Source organism: Lampris incognitus, chromosome 20 (assembly GCF_029633865.1).
Source record: "Lampris incognitus isolate fLamInc1 chromosome 20, fLamInc1.hap2, whole genome shotgun sequence".
Taxonomy (NCBI): domain Eukaryota; kingdom Metazoa; phylum Chordata; class Actinopteri; order Lampriformes; family Lampridae; genus Lampris; species Lampris incognitus.
In genome coordinates this window covers 1,877,116-1,897,115 of record NC_079230.1, presented here as the reverse complement: position 1 = coordinate 1,897,115, position 20,000 = coordinate 1,877,116, and the positions used below count along the sequence as shown (strand labels likewise).

The 20,000-nt window shown below is 50.0% G+C and overlaps 1 protein-coding gene across 1 annotated transcript; it reads left to right on the top strand.

Moving 5' to 3' along the window:
- The first annotated feature begins 2,831 nt into the window (after window positions 1-2,831).
- LOC130130824 (H-2 class II histocompatibility antigen, A-U alpha chain-like) lies at window positions 2,832-7,880 on the top strand. Its single transcript, XM_056300661.1, has 4 exons — window positions 2,832-2,964; window positions 3,278-3,526; window positions 4,603-4,884; window positions 7,436-7,880. The coding sequence occupies exons 1-4, from the start codon at window positions 2,907-2,909 to the stop codon at window positions 7,555-7,557; spliced, it is 711 nt and encodes a 236-aa protein (XP_056156636.1). The 5' UTR covers window positions 2,832-2,906; the 3' UTR covers window positions 7,558-7,880.
- The last annotated feature ends 12,120 nt before the right edge of the window (window positions 7,881-20,000 follow it).

The window sequence follows — 20,000 nt, the reverse complement described above, 5'->3', positions numbered from 1 at the left end:
CCACGCTCCGTGTCTCAGCCTATCCCCACGCTCCGTGTCTCAGCCCAACCCACGCTCCGTGTCTCAGCCCAACCCCACGCTCCGTGTCTCAGCACAACCCCACGCTCCGTGTCTCAGCCTATCCCCACGCTCTGTGTCTCAGCCCAACCCCACGCTCCGTGTCTCAGCCCAACCCCACGCTCCGTGTCTCAGCCCAACCCCACGCTCCGTGTCTCAGCCTATCCCCACGCTCCGTGTCTCAGCCCAACCCCACGCTCCGTGTCTCAGCCCAACCCACGCTCCGTGTCTCAGCCTATCCCCACGCTCCGTGTCTCAGCCCATCCCCACGCTCCGTGTCTCAGCCCAACCCCACGCTCCGTGTCTCAGCCCAACCCCACGCTCCGTGTCTCAGCCTATCCCCACGCTCTGTGTCTCAGCCCAACCCCACGCTCCGTGTCTCAGCCCATCCCCACGCTCCGTGTCTCAGCCCAACCCCACGTTCCGTGTCTCAGCCCAACCCCACGCTCCGTGTCTTAGCCTATCCCCACGCTCCGTGTCTCAGCCCAACCCACGCTCCGTGTCTCAGCCCAACCCCACGCTCCGTGTCTCAGCCCAACCTCACGCTCCGTGTCTCAGCCTATCCCCACGCTCCGTGTCTCAGCCCAACCCCACGCTCCGTGTCTCAGCCCAACCCCACGCTCCGTGTCTCAGCCCATCCCCACGCTCCGTGTCTCAGCCCAACCCCACGCTCCGTGTCTCAGCCTATCCCCACGCTCCGTGTCTCAGCCCAACCCCACGCTCCGTGTCTCAGCCTATCCCCACGCTCCGTGTCTCAGCGCAACCCCACGTTCCGTGTCTCAGCCCAACCCACGCTCCGTGTCTCAGCCCAACCCCACGCTCCGTGTCTAAGCCCAACCCACGCTCCGTGTCTCAGTCCATCCCCACGCTCCGTGTCTCAGCCCAACCCCACGCTCCGTGTCTCAGCCTATCCCCACGCTCCGTGTCTCAGCCCAACCCCACGCTCCGTGTCTCAGCCCAACCCCACGCTCCGTGTCTCAGCCCAACCCCACGCTCCGTGTCTCAGCCCATCCCCACGCTCCGTGTCTCAGCCCAACCCCACGCTCCGTGTCTCAGCCCAACCCCACGCTCCGTGTCTCAGCCCAACCCCACGCTCCGTGTCTCAGCCCAACCCCACGCTCCGTGTCTCAGCCCCACATCAGGGACACACAGCCACCATATGGTGATGATGCTGAATGTGTTTCGGTATACAGAGTTGTCTCAGTGTCCACTTTTCCGTTGTACTGTTTGATGATGTTTGTTTTCTTTTATTTCTTAATCCGTCCCCTCGCTGTCTTGTGTGTCCGGTGTAACCCCGGTACCCCGCCCTGGAACTTCCAGGCTGGAAGACCTGCTCACACCGTCCTGCTGAGCTGTCGGTTTATCCTGGTTCTGTTTATCTCTGTGCAGCTTTCTTCGTCTGAATGCACAGTAAGGACAGAACGAGTCACTACCGTGTGTCTGTGGAACCCCCAGAGACTGGACCCGCAATGTAGGACTATGCTAGTGAACCCCCCCCCCCCGAAAACACGGACACACACGCGCGCATGCGCGCACATAAACACACATTCAAACACACGCGCGCACACACAATCACTCTCAACAACGCGCAAGCGCGCACAACACACACACAGAAACACGCGTGCACACAAACACGCAGTTACAAACACGCACGCGCATACACACAAACGCACGCACGAACACACTCATACACATGCACTGCGCGCACACAAACGCGTGCGCTTACAAACGCGCGCGCGCACACACACACACACACACAAAACAACACAGCAACATTCGCACAGCACAGACACGTGACATTACATGACATGACATGACATGACATGACATGACATGACATTACAGTCATTTAGCCGACGCTTTTATCCAAAGCGACTTACAGTAAGAGCATCGTGTAACGTAGGAGACCGGGAGAACTACTGGTCATCAGAGGTCATAGTGCATCTAAACAAGCATCTCAGAGCAACACCAGTGCTACAGTAAAAGCGCCAGAAAGAGGTTTTTGTGTTTTAAATGAGTGAATACAATAAGTGTTAAGAACAAGTAACAGGGTACCAGTAGTTCTAGAAGAGGTGAGTTTTCACCCTGCGCTGAAAGATGGGCAGGACTCCGCTGTCCTAACATCAGTGGGGAGTTCAGTCCACCACTGTGGGCCAGGACAGAACCGAGCCGGGACCGGGTCGATCAGCAGCAGGGGCCTCTGAGCGACGGGGCAACCAGGCGACCCGAGGCAGCAGAGCCAAGTGGTGGTGGGGGGGGGGGGGTGTAGGGCCTGACCATGGCCTGGAGGTAGGAAGGAGCAGGAACACACAAACACAAATCTACACACATAAACGCAAACACAGACACAAGAGACACACGCACGCGCGCACAAACAAACACAAAGAAACACACGCAGTCACGCGCGCGGACATACACAAAACAACACAGCAACATTCGCACAGAACAGACACACAAACACAAATCTACACACATAAATGCAAACACACACACACGCACACACACACACACACACGCGCGCACACAAACAAACAAACAAACAAAGAAACACACGCAGTCACACACACACAAAACAACACAGCATGATTCGCGCAAAACACAGACACAAACACACGTCTACACACATAAATGCAAACACACACACGCACACACGCACACATACACACGCGCGCACTCTGTCTGATTCGAGCAGTTTCCTTCTCTGTCTACCTGGTGACAGATGACGAGGCGTCGCAGCATTAATCTGATTGGTTCCCACAAACTGAAGGCGAGACTCGGAGAGAGGACTCTCCCTAAAGTCTTCAACTTTCAGCCCGTCCGTCAGAAGTCACGCCGGTCCTGTTGTGAAGATGAAGGTGTCACAGACCCTCCTCATCCTCTCATGCCTGCTTGGTGTTAGAGGAGGCAGTAAGTAGCTGATGTGTGTATTTGTGATGAAATGCTGCCTTGCTTGTGAGCTGCTGCCCCATGTGAAGACCATCTAGCTGCAGCAGGTTTAAGCTGCTGCAGCTGGAACCCGGTGCGTGTCCGGCATGGACCCTGTCCTGTCCTGTCCTGTCCTGTCTTGTCCTGCCTGTCCTGCCTGTGTGCTGTCCTCCTCCTCCTCCTCCCAGCACCAGCCGACAGCCAGAGGCTTCGTCATGCACCATGGCGGTAGACGAGCGGCAGGTGCTTGGTGTGGAAGGAAAGAAACGTGTGTTTTTCTTGCTTGTGTCCGCAGTGCTCCATAAGGACGTGCACGTCGTTGGCTGCTCGGACACTCGGGGAGAGGACGTGTATACGCTGGATGGCGAAGAGATGTGGTACGCGGACTTCGTCAAGAAGGAGGGGGTCGAGCCTCAGCCTCCGTTCATAGACCACATGACCTACCAGGAGGGCGCGTATGAGCAGGCTGTGGCTAATCAGGGCATCTGCAGACAAAACCTGAAGGTGGCTCAGCAGGCCTACAAGAACCCACCGCTGAAACTCGGTAACCCACACTAGTTGTTCCCCTCTAGTCGGAGCCCCGCTGCCCAGCAGCGTTCAGCAGCTATGGGCCGACAGCTCGGGTCATTTGTTGGAGGGGGCGGAAGTAGGAGATAATGAGTGTTCGTCCCACAGGAAACAGCTGTATCAGCTGCAGATGTTGTACACGAGGGCGAAGGGGCCCGTCTTAGCAGCTGTGGCAGATCATGCGGTACACACGGCACAGCTTCCTAGTCCAACTGAAGGCAGCAGAGTAAATCCACCACCCTTCAGATGTTCTCATCACCGACGGGTTAAAATACATGCTCGGTATCGTCAACACCGGTACCGAGAAGTCCAACGCCATATTACATGGTTATTTAGCAAATGTGTCTGAGTAGTGAGAAATCAAAGCTGGTCAGATTGTTATTGACCTCTTTTAGTGACAAATACACGTTTTAATACGAGCTGGTGTTTATCGTCTTACACAAGTTTAATGACGGCAAATGAGCTTTAGTGCCAGAAGCCTCCTCCAGTACCTCACATTAGTGAGAAATAACAGATTTAATTCCGCCATTTCACCTTTTCACTGGTGTCCAACTGGTGAGGGATCAGATTTGGGGGCGCAATGGCTGATGGGACTGTTAATGTTAGATTTAAAATAAGATTCAGTGATGTTGTGTTCATGTTGTGCTTGTTGTGTTGTTTGTCTGGGGGTTCGACTTGGACTAAATAGAAGACCATTTACTGACCGACTGACTGACTGACTGACTGACTGTAGGACATGACTCGGACTGATGTCACCGGTTGTGACGTCAGGGGCCATCGTCGTGTTGTTGTCAGTTGTCGTTTGCTCTGGGCGTTGTGTAAATAAAGAGCACTCCCGGGGTCGTGCGGTGTATGGGGCACGGCAGCCGCGGTTAGAAGGAGACGTCTGCTTCCACGCCGGCTCACCTCAATATCTTTTATACGTGAGATATTAGATTTAATTAGTGTTTCATCTGTGAAACATGACCATTCATTCCAGATGTTTCCTTGGTTGGACAGATGTTTTAATTAGAGATTGAAGATTTAATTCCAGATGTTTCTTTGGTTGAACAGATGAGCCTCACTCCACCGTCTACACCAAAGACGTGGTAGAAATCGGAAAGGAGAACCACCTCATCTGTCACGTGACCGGGTTCTACCCTGCACCGGTCCAAGTCTACTGGACCAGAAACAACCAGAACGTGACAGGAGGAATCAGTCTCAACACTCCCTTCCCCAACAGCGACGGCACCTTCAACCAGTTTTCCATACTGACGTTCACACCAGAGCTGGGCGACATCTACAGCTGCAGCGTGGAGCACCGAGCGCTGAGCCAATCTCTGACCCGGGTCTGGGGTGAGGAACCCTGATGCATTCCCTCACACACTCCTGTTCTCACACACCTGAGCTCAGAACACAGAGACTTTAGAACAAGTCCTCTATCACCTTCATAGAGTCCTGTAGTACATCTGATCCTAGAGCTGAAAAATCTCCTCCTCTGGCTCCGCTGATCAAATGAACATACACCTGATTCCATGTCGAGGTGACCGAGGGTTCCTGTGCAGTTTTTATTTATATTACAACCAAGATACACCTTGGACTTTACAGCACCGCCACAAACTAGATGGCAGCGTGGTGCATGTTACACCACAGCATGCAGACAGAGCAGGTGGCAAAGTAAAATAATCACGTCTACCTTCTCTCCAGTGATGGGCGGACTGATTCTTTCCACAGAATCGGTTCCTTAGAGTTGCTACATGTAAATGTATGGAACCTTTCGAGTTTTGACACTTTTTGCAAAATATGGCGTCCGTTTGTCCACGACACTGCGTTATAGTGCATGCACGTTCCACAGCGAGTGCTGCCCGCCCCACCAAACTTCTCTGCAGTGCATCCACAGTCATCACGTATAAGTTTAACAACTTTAATAAAGATCGAATATTCATTTTAATGTATTGATTCAGGATTTCATGTGTGTGTAGGTAGGCTATGTAAACTCAGCACGCTGTTACAGAAATGTCACTGACCAATGACCTGTCGTTCTTTTTGAGGGACAAGTAGCAGACGTCCTAGTTTGAGAGAGAAGTTCGTTTGATCTCCTGCAGTTTAAGCTTCCATCTGTCTCGACTCGAGTCCGAGTCAGTCGCTTCTCGTTCACTCATACCTCCCAGTTCGAGAGCCCGGTCCATTTGATCTCGGTCAGTGAGTAGCTGCCAGGCTGTCTCGACTTGAGTCATTCACTCATTGACGTCCTCGTTCAAGACAAGGATTCCCGTTCATTCACTGGTTGTCCCGCTTCCTATGTCTTGAGCGACTGCACCGCCGTAGCAGGCAGCAAGCAGGAGGGCGAATACCCGATGATAACAGCGATTGGGCGTGGTCAGTATGAGTGGGCGTGGTCAGTATGAGTGGGGAAAAGTCGGGTTCGACAGGCTGACCCGGTACATACCGGACACTAAAAAGATTCGTTCGTTCATTTTCGCCTACCACTAATTCTGTCATATTCGCTGGTCAGAAAGGCACTGAACAGAAGGTTAGCAATGGAAGTGGTTTTGCTAGCTAAGTACAAAGCTCATTTGGTTTGCATTACTGAGAATAAGAGAATGATAACGGAGAGGAGAAGGTGTGTAGACGGGTGGACGTGTTGAGGCACGTTCGCTAAATATGAGACGGAAAGACAGCAGGTAAACAGCCAGATAAACCAACCACAGCTCCCGAGGTGTCGACAGGAACCCTACGGTCACACTGACAGACCATAAGTCAGGCTAAGTGTGTGTGTGTTGGAGTGAGGCTCAGGCCGCGTTGCTCCTCCGAACCCGAACCGAGCCCGATGCAGTTAATGTAAGCTGAAGCACGGAAGCACCAAAATACCTGCATGGCTTTTGGTAGTTTTAAACTCCCAAATTTTGTTTAACGTCCTCCACCCTTAGTAGCTAGGCTACTTGTTTAACGTCCTCCACCCTTAGTAGCTAGGCTACTTGTTTAACGTCCTCCACCCTTAGCTAGGCTACTTGTTTAACGTCCTCCACCCTTAGCTAGGCTACTTGTTTAACGTCCTCCACCCTTAGCTAGGCTACTTATTCTGTCCCCTGCGTGCGTGGCTCTACACGAAGTGACAGAAAGCTAAACAGATGTGCTAGGCACTGAAAGGGTTAATGATGACTCAGACGTGGAAGTAAAGTTGAAGGCTGTTTACTTGTTAATCTTCAAGTTGCTTTCTTACAATGCCAAAACTCTGTGAAAGTGAAAATAAATACAGAAGAAAATTTTCTTAATGTACATAAAAAGAGTGTAGAAATGTAAATACTTGCTTATTACAACAAAACTAGACAGATGGCTGCACTAAATGTGACAAACAAGGGTTTAGGTAACTATCTATAAAGCTTTACAAGTATTAAATAAAACAACAAAATATTCATCAATCCTTATCTATAAATATGTAACATATATTATAAACTTACGAACAAAGCTTCTCCAAGGCTCAACACCGGCGGATGCCATGGATTAAACAAAGAATGCTCTGGAGCACATTACCACGCAGATCTCAAAAACAACATGGCTGGTCTGAACTATGACCCTAACCATGTGATCGCAAATGACCAATAGGAAACAATGACTTTAAAACGACAGCAGTCTTTAAAATAACCACGAGGAGGCACGACAATGCTCTTCACCTACATGTATAAAATTACACTACTTTCACTGCCTGAAACAGCCTGTGTTGGGTTCAGCATTGTCACGTAAACTCTAGCGTTATATGGTCACCAGAAGAACTCGAGGCCGACGTGACCGAACCCGAACGTTATTTCTAAATTATTGTCTGAACCCGGCCTCTAAAGGGTGTGTGTGTGTGTGTGTGTGTGTGTGTGTGTGTGTGTGTGTGTGTGTGTGTGTGTGTTCTTTTTAGAAGTGGAGCAGAACCAGCCGGGTATTGGACCCTCGGTGTTTTGTGGATTGGGTCTGACGGTGGGTCTGCTGGGTGTGGCTATCGGAACATTCTTTCTCATCAAAGGAAATGAATGCAACTAAAATCTTCATCCCGATCCTGATCCTGATCCTGAATCTGATCCTGAACCCAAAGCTGAACCATAACCTCAGATCTTTCCTGAAACCAAAGATGCTGAAAGTTCATCATTGTATTAATTAAGCAGTATGCTAATGAGCGAACAGATGAGCAGCCCGACAAGCAGCAGATGAGCTCAGAACACAACATGCAGTCGGACGACAGGAGCGAAGAGCTTCTGAATCAAGACCCCACATGAAGATCCAGTAAACCACCTGGTCTAGAAATATAAAGATACTTTAGCATCGGCCACACTGCTGTAAAACTGAATAAAAACAATGAATGAAAATCTGCAGTTTATTCATGAGATGATGATGAGGATGACGTGAATCATTTACACTCCACAAACAACCTATTGTGTCTTGATACACTTGGCCTATCAGTACTAGTTAATACAGTAGTGATAATAACAGTAATAAACTTGATTCCTATCTATTCGACAAGCCAAAGTCCCGCAGTATGCAGTGCGCCTTCAGTAAAATGGCGGCCTTGGTGGGCTACTTGGCTGTGGTAGTGACGGACTAGCGGAGTGGACACGTGGTGACAGGCTGGAAGTATCATCGGATACTTTTCCTGGTCTGAGATGTCAGCTGAGTGGACACGACCGCCAAATCTCATCAACCCCTCCTCGTCAATGAAGGGGTCCAATGTCTTTAGAAGGCTTTGCCGTGAAACCTTCCCCTCCTGTGTCAGAGTCTTGAACTCTTCTGTATATGTTTCTTGCTGTACAGCTTTTATGATAGATGTCTTGGCTTGTGAACGTTCTGTGGCGCAAGGCTGTCTATAGCTGTGCCAGCCTTTGCAGTCATCTGTGTGTGACCTGTTGGAGAATGACCTTGCTATGTGAGTAAGTGTTGTAATACCTCTCAAGAGAGACTTCCAGCTTGAGAAGCGCTAAAACCTGTGTGACCCGAGGGGCTGCTCTGTGGTCTTGGTTACAGGTGTTGTCACCAGGGGTCGAATCTCGCCATCTAGATCTGGTTCGGAACTTGCCAGCTTTCTCTGCTTTTGCATAACTCGAGCTGCAGGATGAGGAGAATGCAAAGCTTGGATCATTTCTGATCTTTGCTTGGTTGCAGACGAACCTCGCAAAGAAGATGAAGGGTGGAAAAGGGACGCAATGGTCTTCTTTGTACTTAGAGCCTTGGGTGATCCATCTCTCCTGTGCTGTGTGGGAGCTTTTCGACTATGGGATTAACTCCCCGTGCTGTGTCGAGGTATGCGAGTCCAGGTAGGAGCCCACCAGACTTTGCCAACTCCACTTCCAGGAGTACATCTCCTAACTCTCTTAGTTGACGAGCAACTTTTTGGAGGTGTGAGGGAAGTCTTCAAGATGTTTAAAAAGAGCGTCCTCAATCACCTCAGGGCATCCATAGCAGTCTTCTAGGCGCCGCCATATCATGTTGACACCTGCTGATGGGTTGTGAACATGAACTAACATAATCCGTTTTGCTTGTAGTGATGATTCTGGGCCGAGCCATTTAGTACGTAGGTCGAGTTCCTCACTAACAGTCAGGTGGAGATCTCTTATGATGTTTTGAAACGATGTTTTCCAAGCCCAGCAGTTTTCTGGTCTGTCGTCAAAGTTCAACAGCCCAGAGCTCGCCATCTCTTTTCGGACCAGGTATCTTACCAAGTCGGGTGTTTGTGGTGGCGCAGAGACAGTTTCTTTCGAAGGATGCTTTTGAGACAAAGGAGGAGAGTGAGACGCAGGAGGAGAGGATAAATATATTTGCCTTACATTACTCAACTGGTCTGGTCTCTCACTTTTTACATGCATCGCTCCCCAGATATTTTTTTGAGTTGTAATGAGGAGGTTGACTTTAGTGATTGTGGTCTGGGTCTTTGGAGGGTGACTGCTCTGTCTGTATATCTGAATATGGCTGAAGAGGATGTTGTGCCAGAGAGTGAGTCTGTACATACTTATTAGTGCGTCGAGCTCTTTCATCATGAGTAACTGGTGCCTGTGTCGGCTCATCAAGTCGTCCTCCTTCGAGAGGTGGGGAAACGTCACGCCAAACGCGCCCACCAGCTAGATTATTCCCCAAGCCTTATTCAGATGAATACTGAAATCACCAAGAGTTAGAATCTCATCAGAGTGAGTAACAAGGCCTGAGACAAATTCTTCAAGAAATAACGAGTAACAGCCAGGAGGCTGATAGAGTATCACAATTTGGACTGAGCCGAGTCTCTTCATGGCTGAGGGAGATGGACCAAGAATCTACTACTACTTTCGGCTGCTCCCGTTAGGGGGCGCCACAGCGGATCATCCGTTTCCATTTCTTCCTGTCCTCTGCATCTTCCTCTGTCACACCAGCCACCTGCATGTCCTCCCTCACCACATCCATAAACCTCCTCTTTGGCCTTCCTCTTCTCCTCTTCCCTGGCAGCTCCATATTCAGCATCCTTCTCCCAGTATACCCAGCATCTCTCCTCCACACATGTCCACACCATCTCCATCTTGTCTCTCTTGCTTTGTCTCCAAACCGTCCAACTTGAACGGTCCCTCTGTTACAACCCCGGCTCAAGGGCCGTAACAAAAGAAGGGAGACAAGTCGAGGGTTACAATAATAATAAAAATATTCAATAATAAAAAAAAGATGAATAAAGTTCAAAAAACAATGTGCTGGTCGGAGAGAGGAAGCAGTGAGATCCAGAAGTGTCAGGAAGCGCACAGATCCCCCGGAAGCCTCCCCGGAGCACGGGAACAACAAAGTGCGAAAACTGCCAACCTGAAACTGAACAGAGACAAAGGCAGCAGGCAGGAAGAGGAGGCCGTAACCCCCCCCCCCCCCCCAAATCGAGGACCATAAAGGGCCCGAAACTAACAGGCACAACAACAAAACAAGCAAGACACAAACAAATCAAACCAAGTAAAAAAACCAAACAAACAAAATACTGGCCTGACCTGGGACAACCTCCGCCCCCTCCAGTCACCTCCCCTGGCAGACTCCCCACCCCTCAGCAACCAAGGGCCCTAGGAAGCAAATTTAAGAGGGGCGAGAGAGGCAGAGGACGGAGACAGAGGAGGTAGGGAGACAGAGACAGACAGGACAGTACAAACACACAACACAGAACACAAATACTAGCTGTGCCCTGACCCAACTCAGGGAGCAGGGGCATGGGAAAGAGCATCCACCACAACACTGTCCTGCCCCTTAATGTGACGCATGTCCAAGTGGTACGCCTGCAAAAACAGGCACCACCCATGACCCTCTGATTTGGGCACAGCATGGACCTCAGGAACACAAGGGAGTTATGGTCTGTATAAACCACTAACGGAACGACCCCTGACCCCACATAAATCTCAAAGTGGATCAGCGTAAGCGCCTCCTTCTCGATCATCGAGTAGTTTAGCTGGTAGGTGTTGAACTTTTTAGAGAAAAAACTAATGGGTCGATCCACCCCCGAACCATCTGCCTGCAGCAGCACAGTACCAGCCCCAACGTTGCTGGTTTCCACCTGGAATGAAAACGGAACATCGAATCTAGGCACAGCTAGAACTGGACCCGAGGTCAAAAGTTATTTAACATTCTCAAATGCCAGCCGACATGATCGATCCCACTCAAATTTGTCCTTAGCCTTAAGCAAACTAGTCAGGGGAGCCACAACCATGGAAAGTTCCGACAGAACCCACGGTAGTAACCCCCCAACCCTAGAAAGTGTTGAAGCTCTTTCATGGTCGACGGGACAGGGTACAGATCGATAGCGGCCACTTTTGCGCGCACTGGACACACCTGACCCTGTCTAACCACCTTACTGAGGTATGTCACGGTGGCCTGACACATCACGGTCAGAAGATACGTACATGCTGCCTGACTTCGACCGGGGTAGTGGACCAACACAGTCAATGATCAAGTGCTCAAAAGGTGTACTGATAGCAGGGATAGGATAGAGTGGAGCATGCTTTATTACCCGATTAGGTTTTCCAGTCAACTGGCAGGTATGGCACGTTCGAATATAGGCAGAAATATCAGCCTTTAACCGAGGCCAATAGAAATTACGCAAAATGTGATCATGCATTTTCTTAACACCCAGATTACCCGCCATGTCATGCAAAGCCTGCAAGACGTTCTTTTGGAACGCATGGGGCACTACAATCTGGACGACCGGATCTCTAACAAAACAATCCCCATGAGGAACCTATTTCCTTACTAGTAACTGATCTTGGAGGTAATAGCCACCAGCAGCACTCTCTACCTCACCAGCAGAGAGAACCTGGTCAAACAAGTCTGCTAATTTAGGGTCAGCTTTCTGTTCTCTGACGAGGTCATCTCGAGTAACTGAACCGGGAAGTTTAGACAGGTGATCACTGGAGTTATCATCCACTGGACAAGGGACCACCAGAGGACCCACAGCAGCCGCGCGACTCATAAAGCGTGTTACAGCACAAGCTGGAAAAACCCCAGGGAAACACTTCTCACTCTCATCCGTGCAGAGGGGGACAGACGAAACAACCAGAGGTGGGGAAACGTCACGCCAAACGCGCCCACCAGCTAGATTATTCCCCAAGCCTTATTCAGATGAATACTGAAATCACCAAGAGTTAGAATCTCATCAGAGTGAGTAACAAGGCCTGAGACAAATTCTTCAAGAAATAACGAGTAACAGCCAGGAGGCTGATAGAGTATCACAATTTGGACTGAGCCGAGTCTCTTCATGGCTGAGGGAGATGGACCAAGAATCTACTACTACTTTCGGCTGCTCCCGTTAGGGGGCGCCACAGCGGATCATCCGTTTCCATTTCTTCCTGTCCTCTGCATCTTCCTCTGTCACACCAGCCACCTGCATGTCCTCCCTCACCACATCCATAAACCTCCTCTTTGGCCTTCCTTTTCTCCTCTTCCCTGGCAGCTCCATATTCAGCATCCTTCTCCCAGTATACCCAGCATCTCTCCTCCACACATGTCCACACCATCTCCATCTTGTCTCTCTTGCTTTGTCTCCACACCATCCAACCTGAGCTGTCCCTCTAATATACTCCTTCCTAATCCTGTCCTTCTTCATCACTCCCAGTGAAAATCTTATCATCTTCACCTCTGCCACCTCCAGCTCCTCCTCCTGTCTTTTCATCAGTGCCACTGTCTCCAAACCATATAACATAGCTGGTCTCACTACCATCTTGTAAACCTTCCCTTTAACTCTTGCTGGTACCCTTCTGTCACACATCACTCCTGACACCCTTCTCCACCCACTCCACCCTGCCTGCACTCTCTTCTTCACCTCTCTACTGCACTCCCCGTTACTTTGGACAGTTGACCCCAAGTATTTAAACTCATACACCTTCATCACCTCCACTCCTTGCATCCTCACCATTCCACTGTCCTCCCTCTCATTCATGCATATGTATTCCGTCTTGCTCCTACTGACTTTCATTCCTTTTGTCTCCAGTGCATACCTCCACCTCTCCAGGCTCTCCTCCACCTGCACCCTACTCTCCCTACAGACCACAATGTCCCCAGCAAACATCATAGCCCACGGAGACTCCTGCCTGATCTTGTCCATCAACCTGTCCATCACCATTGCAAACAAGAAAGGGTTCAGAGCCGATCCTTGATGTAATCCCACCTCCACCTTGAACCCATCTGTCATTCCAACCACACACCTCACCACTGTCACACTTCCCTCATACATATCCTGCACCACTCCTACATACTTCTCTGCAACTTCTGACTTCCTCATACAATACCACACTTCCTCTCTCGGCACCCTGTCATAAGCTTTCTCTAAATCTACAAAGACACAATGCAACTCTTTCTGGCCTTCTCTATACTTCTCCATCAACACTCTCAAAGCAAACATCACATCTGTGGTGCTCTTTCATGGCATGAAACCATACTGCCGCTGCTGCTGATCATCACCTCTCCTCTTAACCTAGCTTCTATTACTCTTTCCCATATCTTCATGCTGTGGCTGATCAACTTTATACCTCTGTAGTTGCTACAGTTCTGCACATCGCCCTTGTTCTTGAAAATCGGTACCAGTATGCTTCTTCTCCACTCCTCAGGCATCCTCTCACTTTCCAAGATTGTGTTAAACAATCTAGTTAAAAACCCCACTGCCGTCTCTCCTAAACACCTCCATGCCTCCACAGGTATGTCATCAGGACCAACTGCCTTTCCACTCTTCATCCTCTTCGTAGCTGCCCTCACTTCCTCCTTGCTAATGTATAAGTATCTCAAAATTGTACTCAAGCACAGTACTTGACTAAACGTACGTAGTTGTGAGATTTTTATTTTCAACAGCATTGAAAATACAAAGAAAGAAAGTGCAGAACAAGAGGTCTTGCTTGTTATCAGCCAACACCAGAGACAGATATACCGGTGCAGGTGGTCACACAGGGACTTCAGCAATGTTGCCTAACGAGAAAGAAGAAAGAGGGTAGAAAAACCCTGATCAACAACAATTTACTTTAAGTAGCAATCCCATTAGTTGTGAGATTTGCGGCTGTATGTCACAACAACAACAACAACCCTGACAAAGCAGCAGCAGCAGCAGCAGCAGCAGCAGCAGTAGTAGCAGCAGCAGCAGTAGCAGTAGCAGCAGTAGCAGTAGCAGCAGCAGCAGCAGCAGCGGCGGCGGCAGCGGCAGCGGCGGCGGCGGCGGCGGCGGCGGCGGCGGCGGCGGCAGCAGCAGCGTGGTGCTGGGCAGTGGATTAGTGGAAGTACGGCACCGTTTGCGGTTCAGCACATGTCTTTGTAAACACATGACAGTAAAATCAGTTGTCTTGTCTCTTCAAGTCTTTACTTCCTCACCTTCCACACAACTGCTGCTGCATGACTGCAAGAGCGTCCTGGCCCTGCAACAACCCCTGTCTGGATGTCACCCGCCACTCATGCTGCTGCACCCAGGCCTCCCGAGGACACTCCTGCAGGCTCTGACCCGGCTCCATGTGTGCTTTTAGCTACACAAGGTCGATTCCAGAATCCTTAAGTAACACCCGGCAGACTTTATTGCTGCGTAGGTATTGATACGCCTCCGAGCTTTTTAACTTGCTCATCACCTCACCATCACAGGCGACGGACTCAGCAAAGTAGCTAAGAATGCTACCGTCCGTGATACGAGGCCACTTCTTCTTCACGTCATCTTCCCGACCACCTATTACGGAGGGCAAAGCTGTTCTCGTTTCACCCTCTGGGAGCGGCGTGAGCTGGTGTTCCCAAGTCAGTAGCTCATCTGGCTGGCTAGATCTTCATGAATGAAGGACATGCCGTACAAATCGCTCTAAGAAAGACGGTTAGCGGACCGTTACCGTGGTTGGTTGTTCTGTTCTGTTGTGTGTGTGTGTGTGTGTGTGTGTGTGTGTGTGTGAGTCAGTGACCCCGCTGACTTGTAACCAACCCGTTGGTTTATTAACACCAAACAGCGTGCTCACATGACGCCCGTAATCTTGCTTAGTGTGCCTGGTAAGGACGAACTAGTAGATCACAGAGCACGTCAATAGACACACACACACACACACACACACACACACACACACACACACACACACACACACACACACACACACACACCTAGAGGCACGGTGGCTCGTGGTGGACAAACAGTACAATCATGGAGTCAGATGATTACATGCCTCACCTTGAGCTCACGCCTCTCATATAAAACACAATAACACCGCGCAATGTAAACATTACAACACGCTTCTATGTGGTTTTATGACTTCAGTAAACAGCCCCCCCCCCCCCGTGAGGCTACTCCTGGATAAAGTTACAACGACCCAACTGTAAATCAAGATGGACGAATACATCACTTTAAGAAGTAGGCATAGTCATAAACCATGGACTCACCATAAGTGCATAAGTGGAACGACTTAATGCACATATTCAGTTAACGTTACATAACGTGCTGCACATTGGTGACTCTCACATGAACCACGTCATACACAGGAAGGGTTCTCCATAGCTCCCTTCTCCTCCTGTATGTCGTCCCGTTGGACTGGAGGACGTAAGGGCGTGGCTCCTTGCTCCTCTTCTTTACAGTCTCATGTTGCTCGTATCCTTTGGGGGTCTGCATACGAACCACCTGTCCTCTGTTAAAGGCTGTAGTGGGCGACTTGACTGGTCGTACTGGTGTTTTAGAGTGAGCCTTTTGTTGAGGAGCTGGGCGCTGACTCGCCGGGTGTCCTTCGGAACCGGTTCCAGTAGTTCGGTACACACTGGAATGGCTGTGCGTGTCTGCCTTGGCATCAGACGTTCAGCAGGGGAGCCCAGTGTTGAAATTGCGGGGGATGTTTCTGAGATTCGGGAGATTGAAGAAGACGTCAGATTCATCTCTATGGGATTTCTCCATCAGCTGCTTGGTACTGCGGACCGCTCTCTCTGCGAGCCCGTTGGATTGTGGGAATTCGGGACTGCTGGTGGTATGGACAAAATCCCATTGTTTGGCAAAATTCTTGAAACGCTGACTGGTGTATTGCCCAGCATTGTCAGAGAAGAGGGTGTGCGGTATGCCATGGTCCGAAAAGTGTCTTTTCAATTTGGATATCACAGCTGATGATGTTAGGTCACGGAGAAGGTCAAATTCGAACCAGCCAGAATATGAATCTACGAACTCTTGGTAGCGTTTGCCACGCCATTCGAACATGTCTGTGGCTACTATGGACCATGGGAGATCTGGAACTGACTGGAGTTGCAGAGGTTCCTTTTGCTGGCGGGACCTGGTGCTCTTACATACTGCTCATGTGAGTAGCTCTTCGGTGATGTCGTTTGACATTGCCGGCCAAAATATGATGCCTCTAGCTCTGCACTTAGTTGCTTCAACACCTGGGTGGCCTTTGTGCATGATGTTGATGTACTCTGCGCAGAGACTGGGGAATGACTGTTTTGTGGCCTTTCATGACGATCCCTCCCTCCACTGTGAGTTTGTCTCCCTCCATAGGGGAAGAAAGGAATGACAGCAGGCTTGAGCTGGCTTTCTCTGGTGGGCCATCCTCTTTGAATGACTGCACCGAGGGTTTGTAGCACTTCGCCCTCTGCTGTGTGCCGTCTGAGTTCTTCTAGGCGAGCTGTGGAGATGTTACTCACCGACATGACTTCATGAGCATCGTTTTCAGCAGGGCTCTTGGAGACTTGTGCATTTGGAGCTCTTGAGAGAGTGTCAGCCAGGTACATGTGCTTGCCCTTTTTGTATACCAAGCTGATGTCATAGCTCTGTAGGCGGAGTAGCATTCTCTGGAGACGGGCAGGGGCAATGTGAATGGACTTCTTTAGGATTGTCACCAGAGGTTGATGGTCGGTTTCCACGATTGTGGACTTTCCGTAGACATAGTTTTTGAATTTTGTGCAAGCAAACATGACAGCTAGAAGTTCTTTTTCTATTTGGGCGTATCGTGTCGCCATATCTCTGAGGGTACGTGATGCGAATGCTACCGGCCTGCTGTTTTGCATGCATGCTGCTCCGAGTCCATAGCATGATGCGTCACAGGTGAGTGTGACTGGCTCCTTGGTGTTGTAGTATGCCAATACCGGTGGCCTGGATAAGCACAACCTGAGTCGGTCAAATGCCTCCTGATGCTGCTGGAACTAGCACCATGCCACACGGGGCACCAATAACTGCTGGAGGCCGCTCCGTCGTCCAGGAGCTTGCCACATCCGGTACGCCAACCCGTTGTGGAGCTCAAAGTTGCCCCATTGAGAGTGGTAGGCCTTTACCTCAGGCCTCAGTGCTGACACCTCTGTCCACTCGGGGCACCGTCCCATCTCCAGCCAGCCTCTCACCAGTGCCAGGGCCATGTCTGCCTCCTGCTGCTGCCTCAGTTGCTGCGTGGTCAACGAGAACAACCTCTCCTCGTTGCTGGCGGTCTGGACGGCTGCCACCGTCAGCGTCATCTGGTCCCCTTCTCCTGCCACCGTCAGCGTCATCTGGTCCCCTTCTCCTGCCACTGTCAGCGTCATCTGGTCCCCTTCTCCTGCCGCTGGCAGCAGCAGCACTCCAATTCCGCACCGGGGGTCTGAGCCTGCTCAGCAGCAGCTGCTGGGCGACCGGCTCGCCGGTCCCCAAGCCCACTCCTCCTGCAGCCGGACCTGTTGCTCCGACACGTTAACACGGGCTCCTCAGCGGGCCAGCAGACCCAGGCCGATGACGCCTGGGCCAGCTGCTCTAACTCACGGACACGTCTCTCTAGTAGAGACAACCTGTCTGTAACTACGGAGCAGTCACCACAAACCATCGTTTTAACGAGGCTGCTTTGACTGCGAATGCAATAGAGCTAACTGCTAAGCTAGGCTAAGCTAAAAGCTAGCAACAAACTAGGAACGAGAAGCTGCCTACTAAACACAAGCGTCGTATGAGAAAGAAAACTAGAGAATCTAGCGATAAGTGAATTAAGCACAGAAAATAGCTAAATCAGTAGAACAAATGAAGAGGTTAGGGCAGAATATAGAGAAGAGATAATAAGAGAAAAAACAACAGTTATCGATTTTACGAAGCCGACTCACAAAGGCGGAAGCTGGAAACAGCTGGCAGTGATGCTCACTGATGTCCAATGTATTACACCTCTGTACGCCTGAGCGGTAGCTTCTTTGGATAGAGTTTCAAATTCCCCCCTCTGCATCTCTCTAGCAGCGTTCTCAGCCTCCTGTCATGGTCTTGTACACCTTCATCATCCGTGTCGCCCTCCCCCACTATCAACACATCATCTGCAGTTATCTTGACACCGCGTAACCCCTCTTATCAGTACCGTTCAGCAAATTACAATTATAGCATATTTTGTAAGAGATGCTGTGAAATATAATCGCTGTAAGGTTATTACACCGTAAAAGTACGTTTAAGGGTATTATACTGTAAAGGAAAGTTACAGTAAGAGTATTATACTGTACAATTTAACTGTGGTAAGGGAATCCTACTGTAAAACACGTGTACAATTAAGGTACTGTAAAGGGGAAATTACAATAACACACTGGCAACAGTGTTAGCCCACCACTGAGGAGGCACAGGCCAGGTCATTCTTAGTGCCGGTCCCAAGCCCGGATAAATGGGGAGGGTTGTATCAGGATGGGCATCCGGCGTAAAGCCTTTGCCAAATCAGATGTGCAGATCAAAAATCAGATTTCCATACCGGATCGGTCGAGGCCCGGGTTACCAACGACCACCACCGGTGCTGTTAACCAGCAGGGTGCCGGTGGAAACTCTGCTACTGTTGGGTGAAGGAGAAGGAGAGGGGGAAGGCATGTCCAGAGGCAGCTAGAGAGGAGGAAGGGTAGGAGTGTGGAGGTGAGAGTCAGAACTTTGAATGTTGGCACTATGACTGGTAAAGGGAGAGAGCTGGCTGACATGATGGAGTCTGTGAATGTTCTCAGGCAGGAGTTAAGACAGGCACTGGGTGGTAGTGAAGAGCTGCCAGATGGCTGGACAACCACTGCAGAAATAGTGGGGGAGACAGCTAGGAAGGTACTTGGGGTGTCATCAGGACAGAGGAAGGAAGACAAGGAGACTTGGTGGTGGAAGGAGGAAGTACAGCAAAGTATACAGAGGAAGAGGTTGGCAAAGAAGAAGTGGGATAGTCAGAGAGATGAAGAAAGTAGACAGGAGTACAAGGAGATGCAGCGTAAAGTGAAGAGAGAGGAGGAAAAGGCAAAGGAAAAGGCATATGGTGAGTTGTATGACAGGTTAGACACTAAGGAAGGAGAAAAGGACTTGTACCGATTGGCTAGACAGAGGGACCAAGCTGGGAAGGATGTGCAGCAAGTTAGGATGATGAAGGATAGAGATGGAAATGTGCTGACAAGCGAGGAGAGTGTGCTGAGAAGGTGGAAGGAGTACTTTGAGGGGCTGATGAATGAAGAAAATGAGAGAGAAGGTTGGATGATGTGGGGATAGTGAATCAGGAAGTTCAGCGGATTAGCAAGGAGGAAGTGAGGGCAGCTATGAAGAGGATGAAGAGTGGAAAGGCAGTTGGTCCTGATGACATACCTGTGGAGGTATGGAGGTGTTTAGGAGAGATGGCAGTGGAGTTTTTAACTAGATTGTTTAACACAATCCTGGAAAGTGAGAGGAGGCCTGAGGAGTGGAGAAGAAGCATACTGGTACCGATTTTCAAGATCAAGGGTGATGTGCAGAACTGTAGCAACTACAGAGGTATAAAGTTGATCAGCCACAGCATGAAGATATGGGAAAGAGTAATAGAAGCTAGGTTAAGAGGAGGAGAGGTGATGATCAGCAGCAGCGGCAGTATGGTTTCATGCCATGAAAGAGCACCACAGATGTGATGTTTGCTTTGAGAGTGTTGATGGAGAAGTATAGAGAAGGCCAGAAAGAGTTGCATTGTGTCTTTGTAGATTTAGAGAAAGCATATGACAGGGTGCCAAGAGAGGAAGTGTGGTATTGTATGAGGAAGTCAGAAGTTGCAGAGAAGTATGTAGGAGTGGTGCAGGATGGTATAAAGTTGATCAGCCACAGCATGAAGATA

What these genes read in the sequence shown, in the direction of transcription:
- LOC130130824 (XM_056300661.1), top strand. Translation starts at nt 2,907, where the DNA reads ATGAAGGTGTCACAGACCCTCCTCATCCTCTCATGCCTGCTTGGTGTT. An exon ending in GCTTGGTGTTAGAGGAGGCA is followed by an intron (nt 2,965 to 3,277) that starts GTAAGTAGCTGA and finishes TTGTGTCCGCAG; the next exon opens with TGCTCCATAAGGACGTGCAC. An exon ending in ATCTCTGACCCGGGTCTGGG is followed by an intron (nt 4,885 to 7,435) that starts GTGAGGAACCCT and finishes TGTTCTTTTTAG; the next exon opens with AAGTGGAGCAGAACCAGCCG.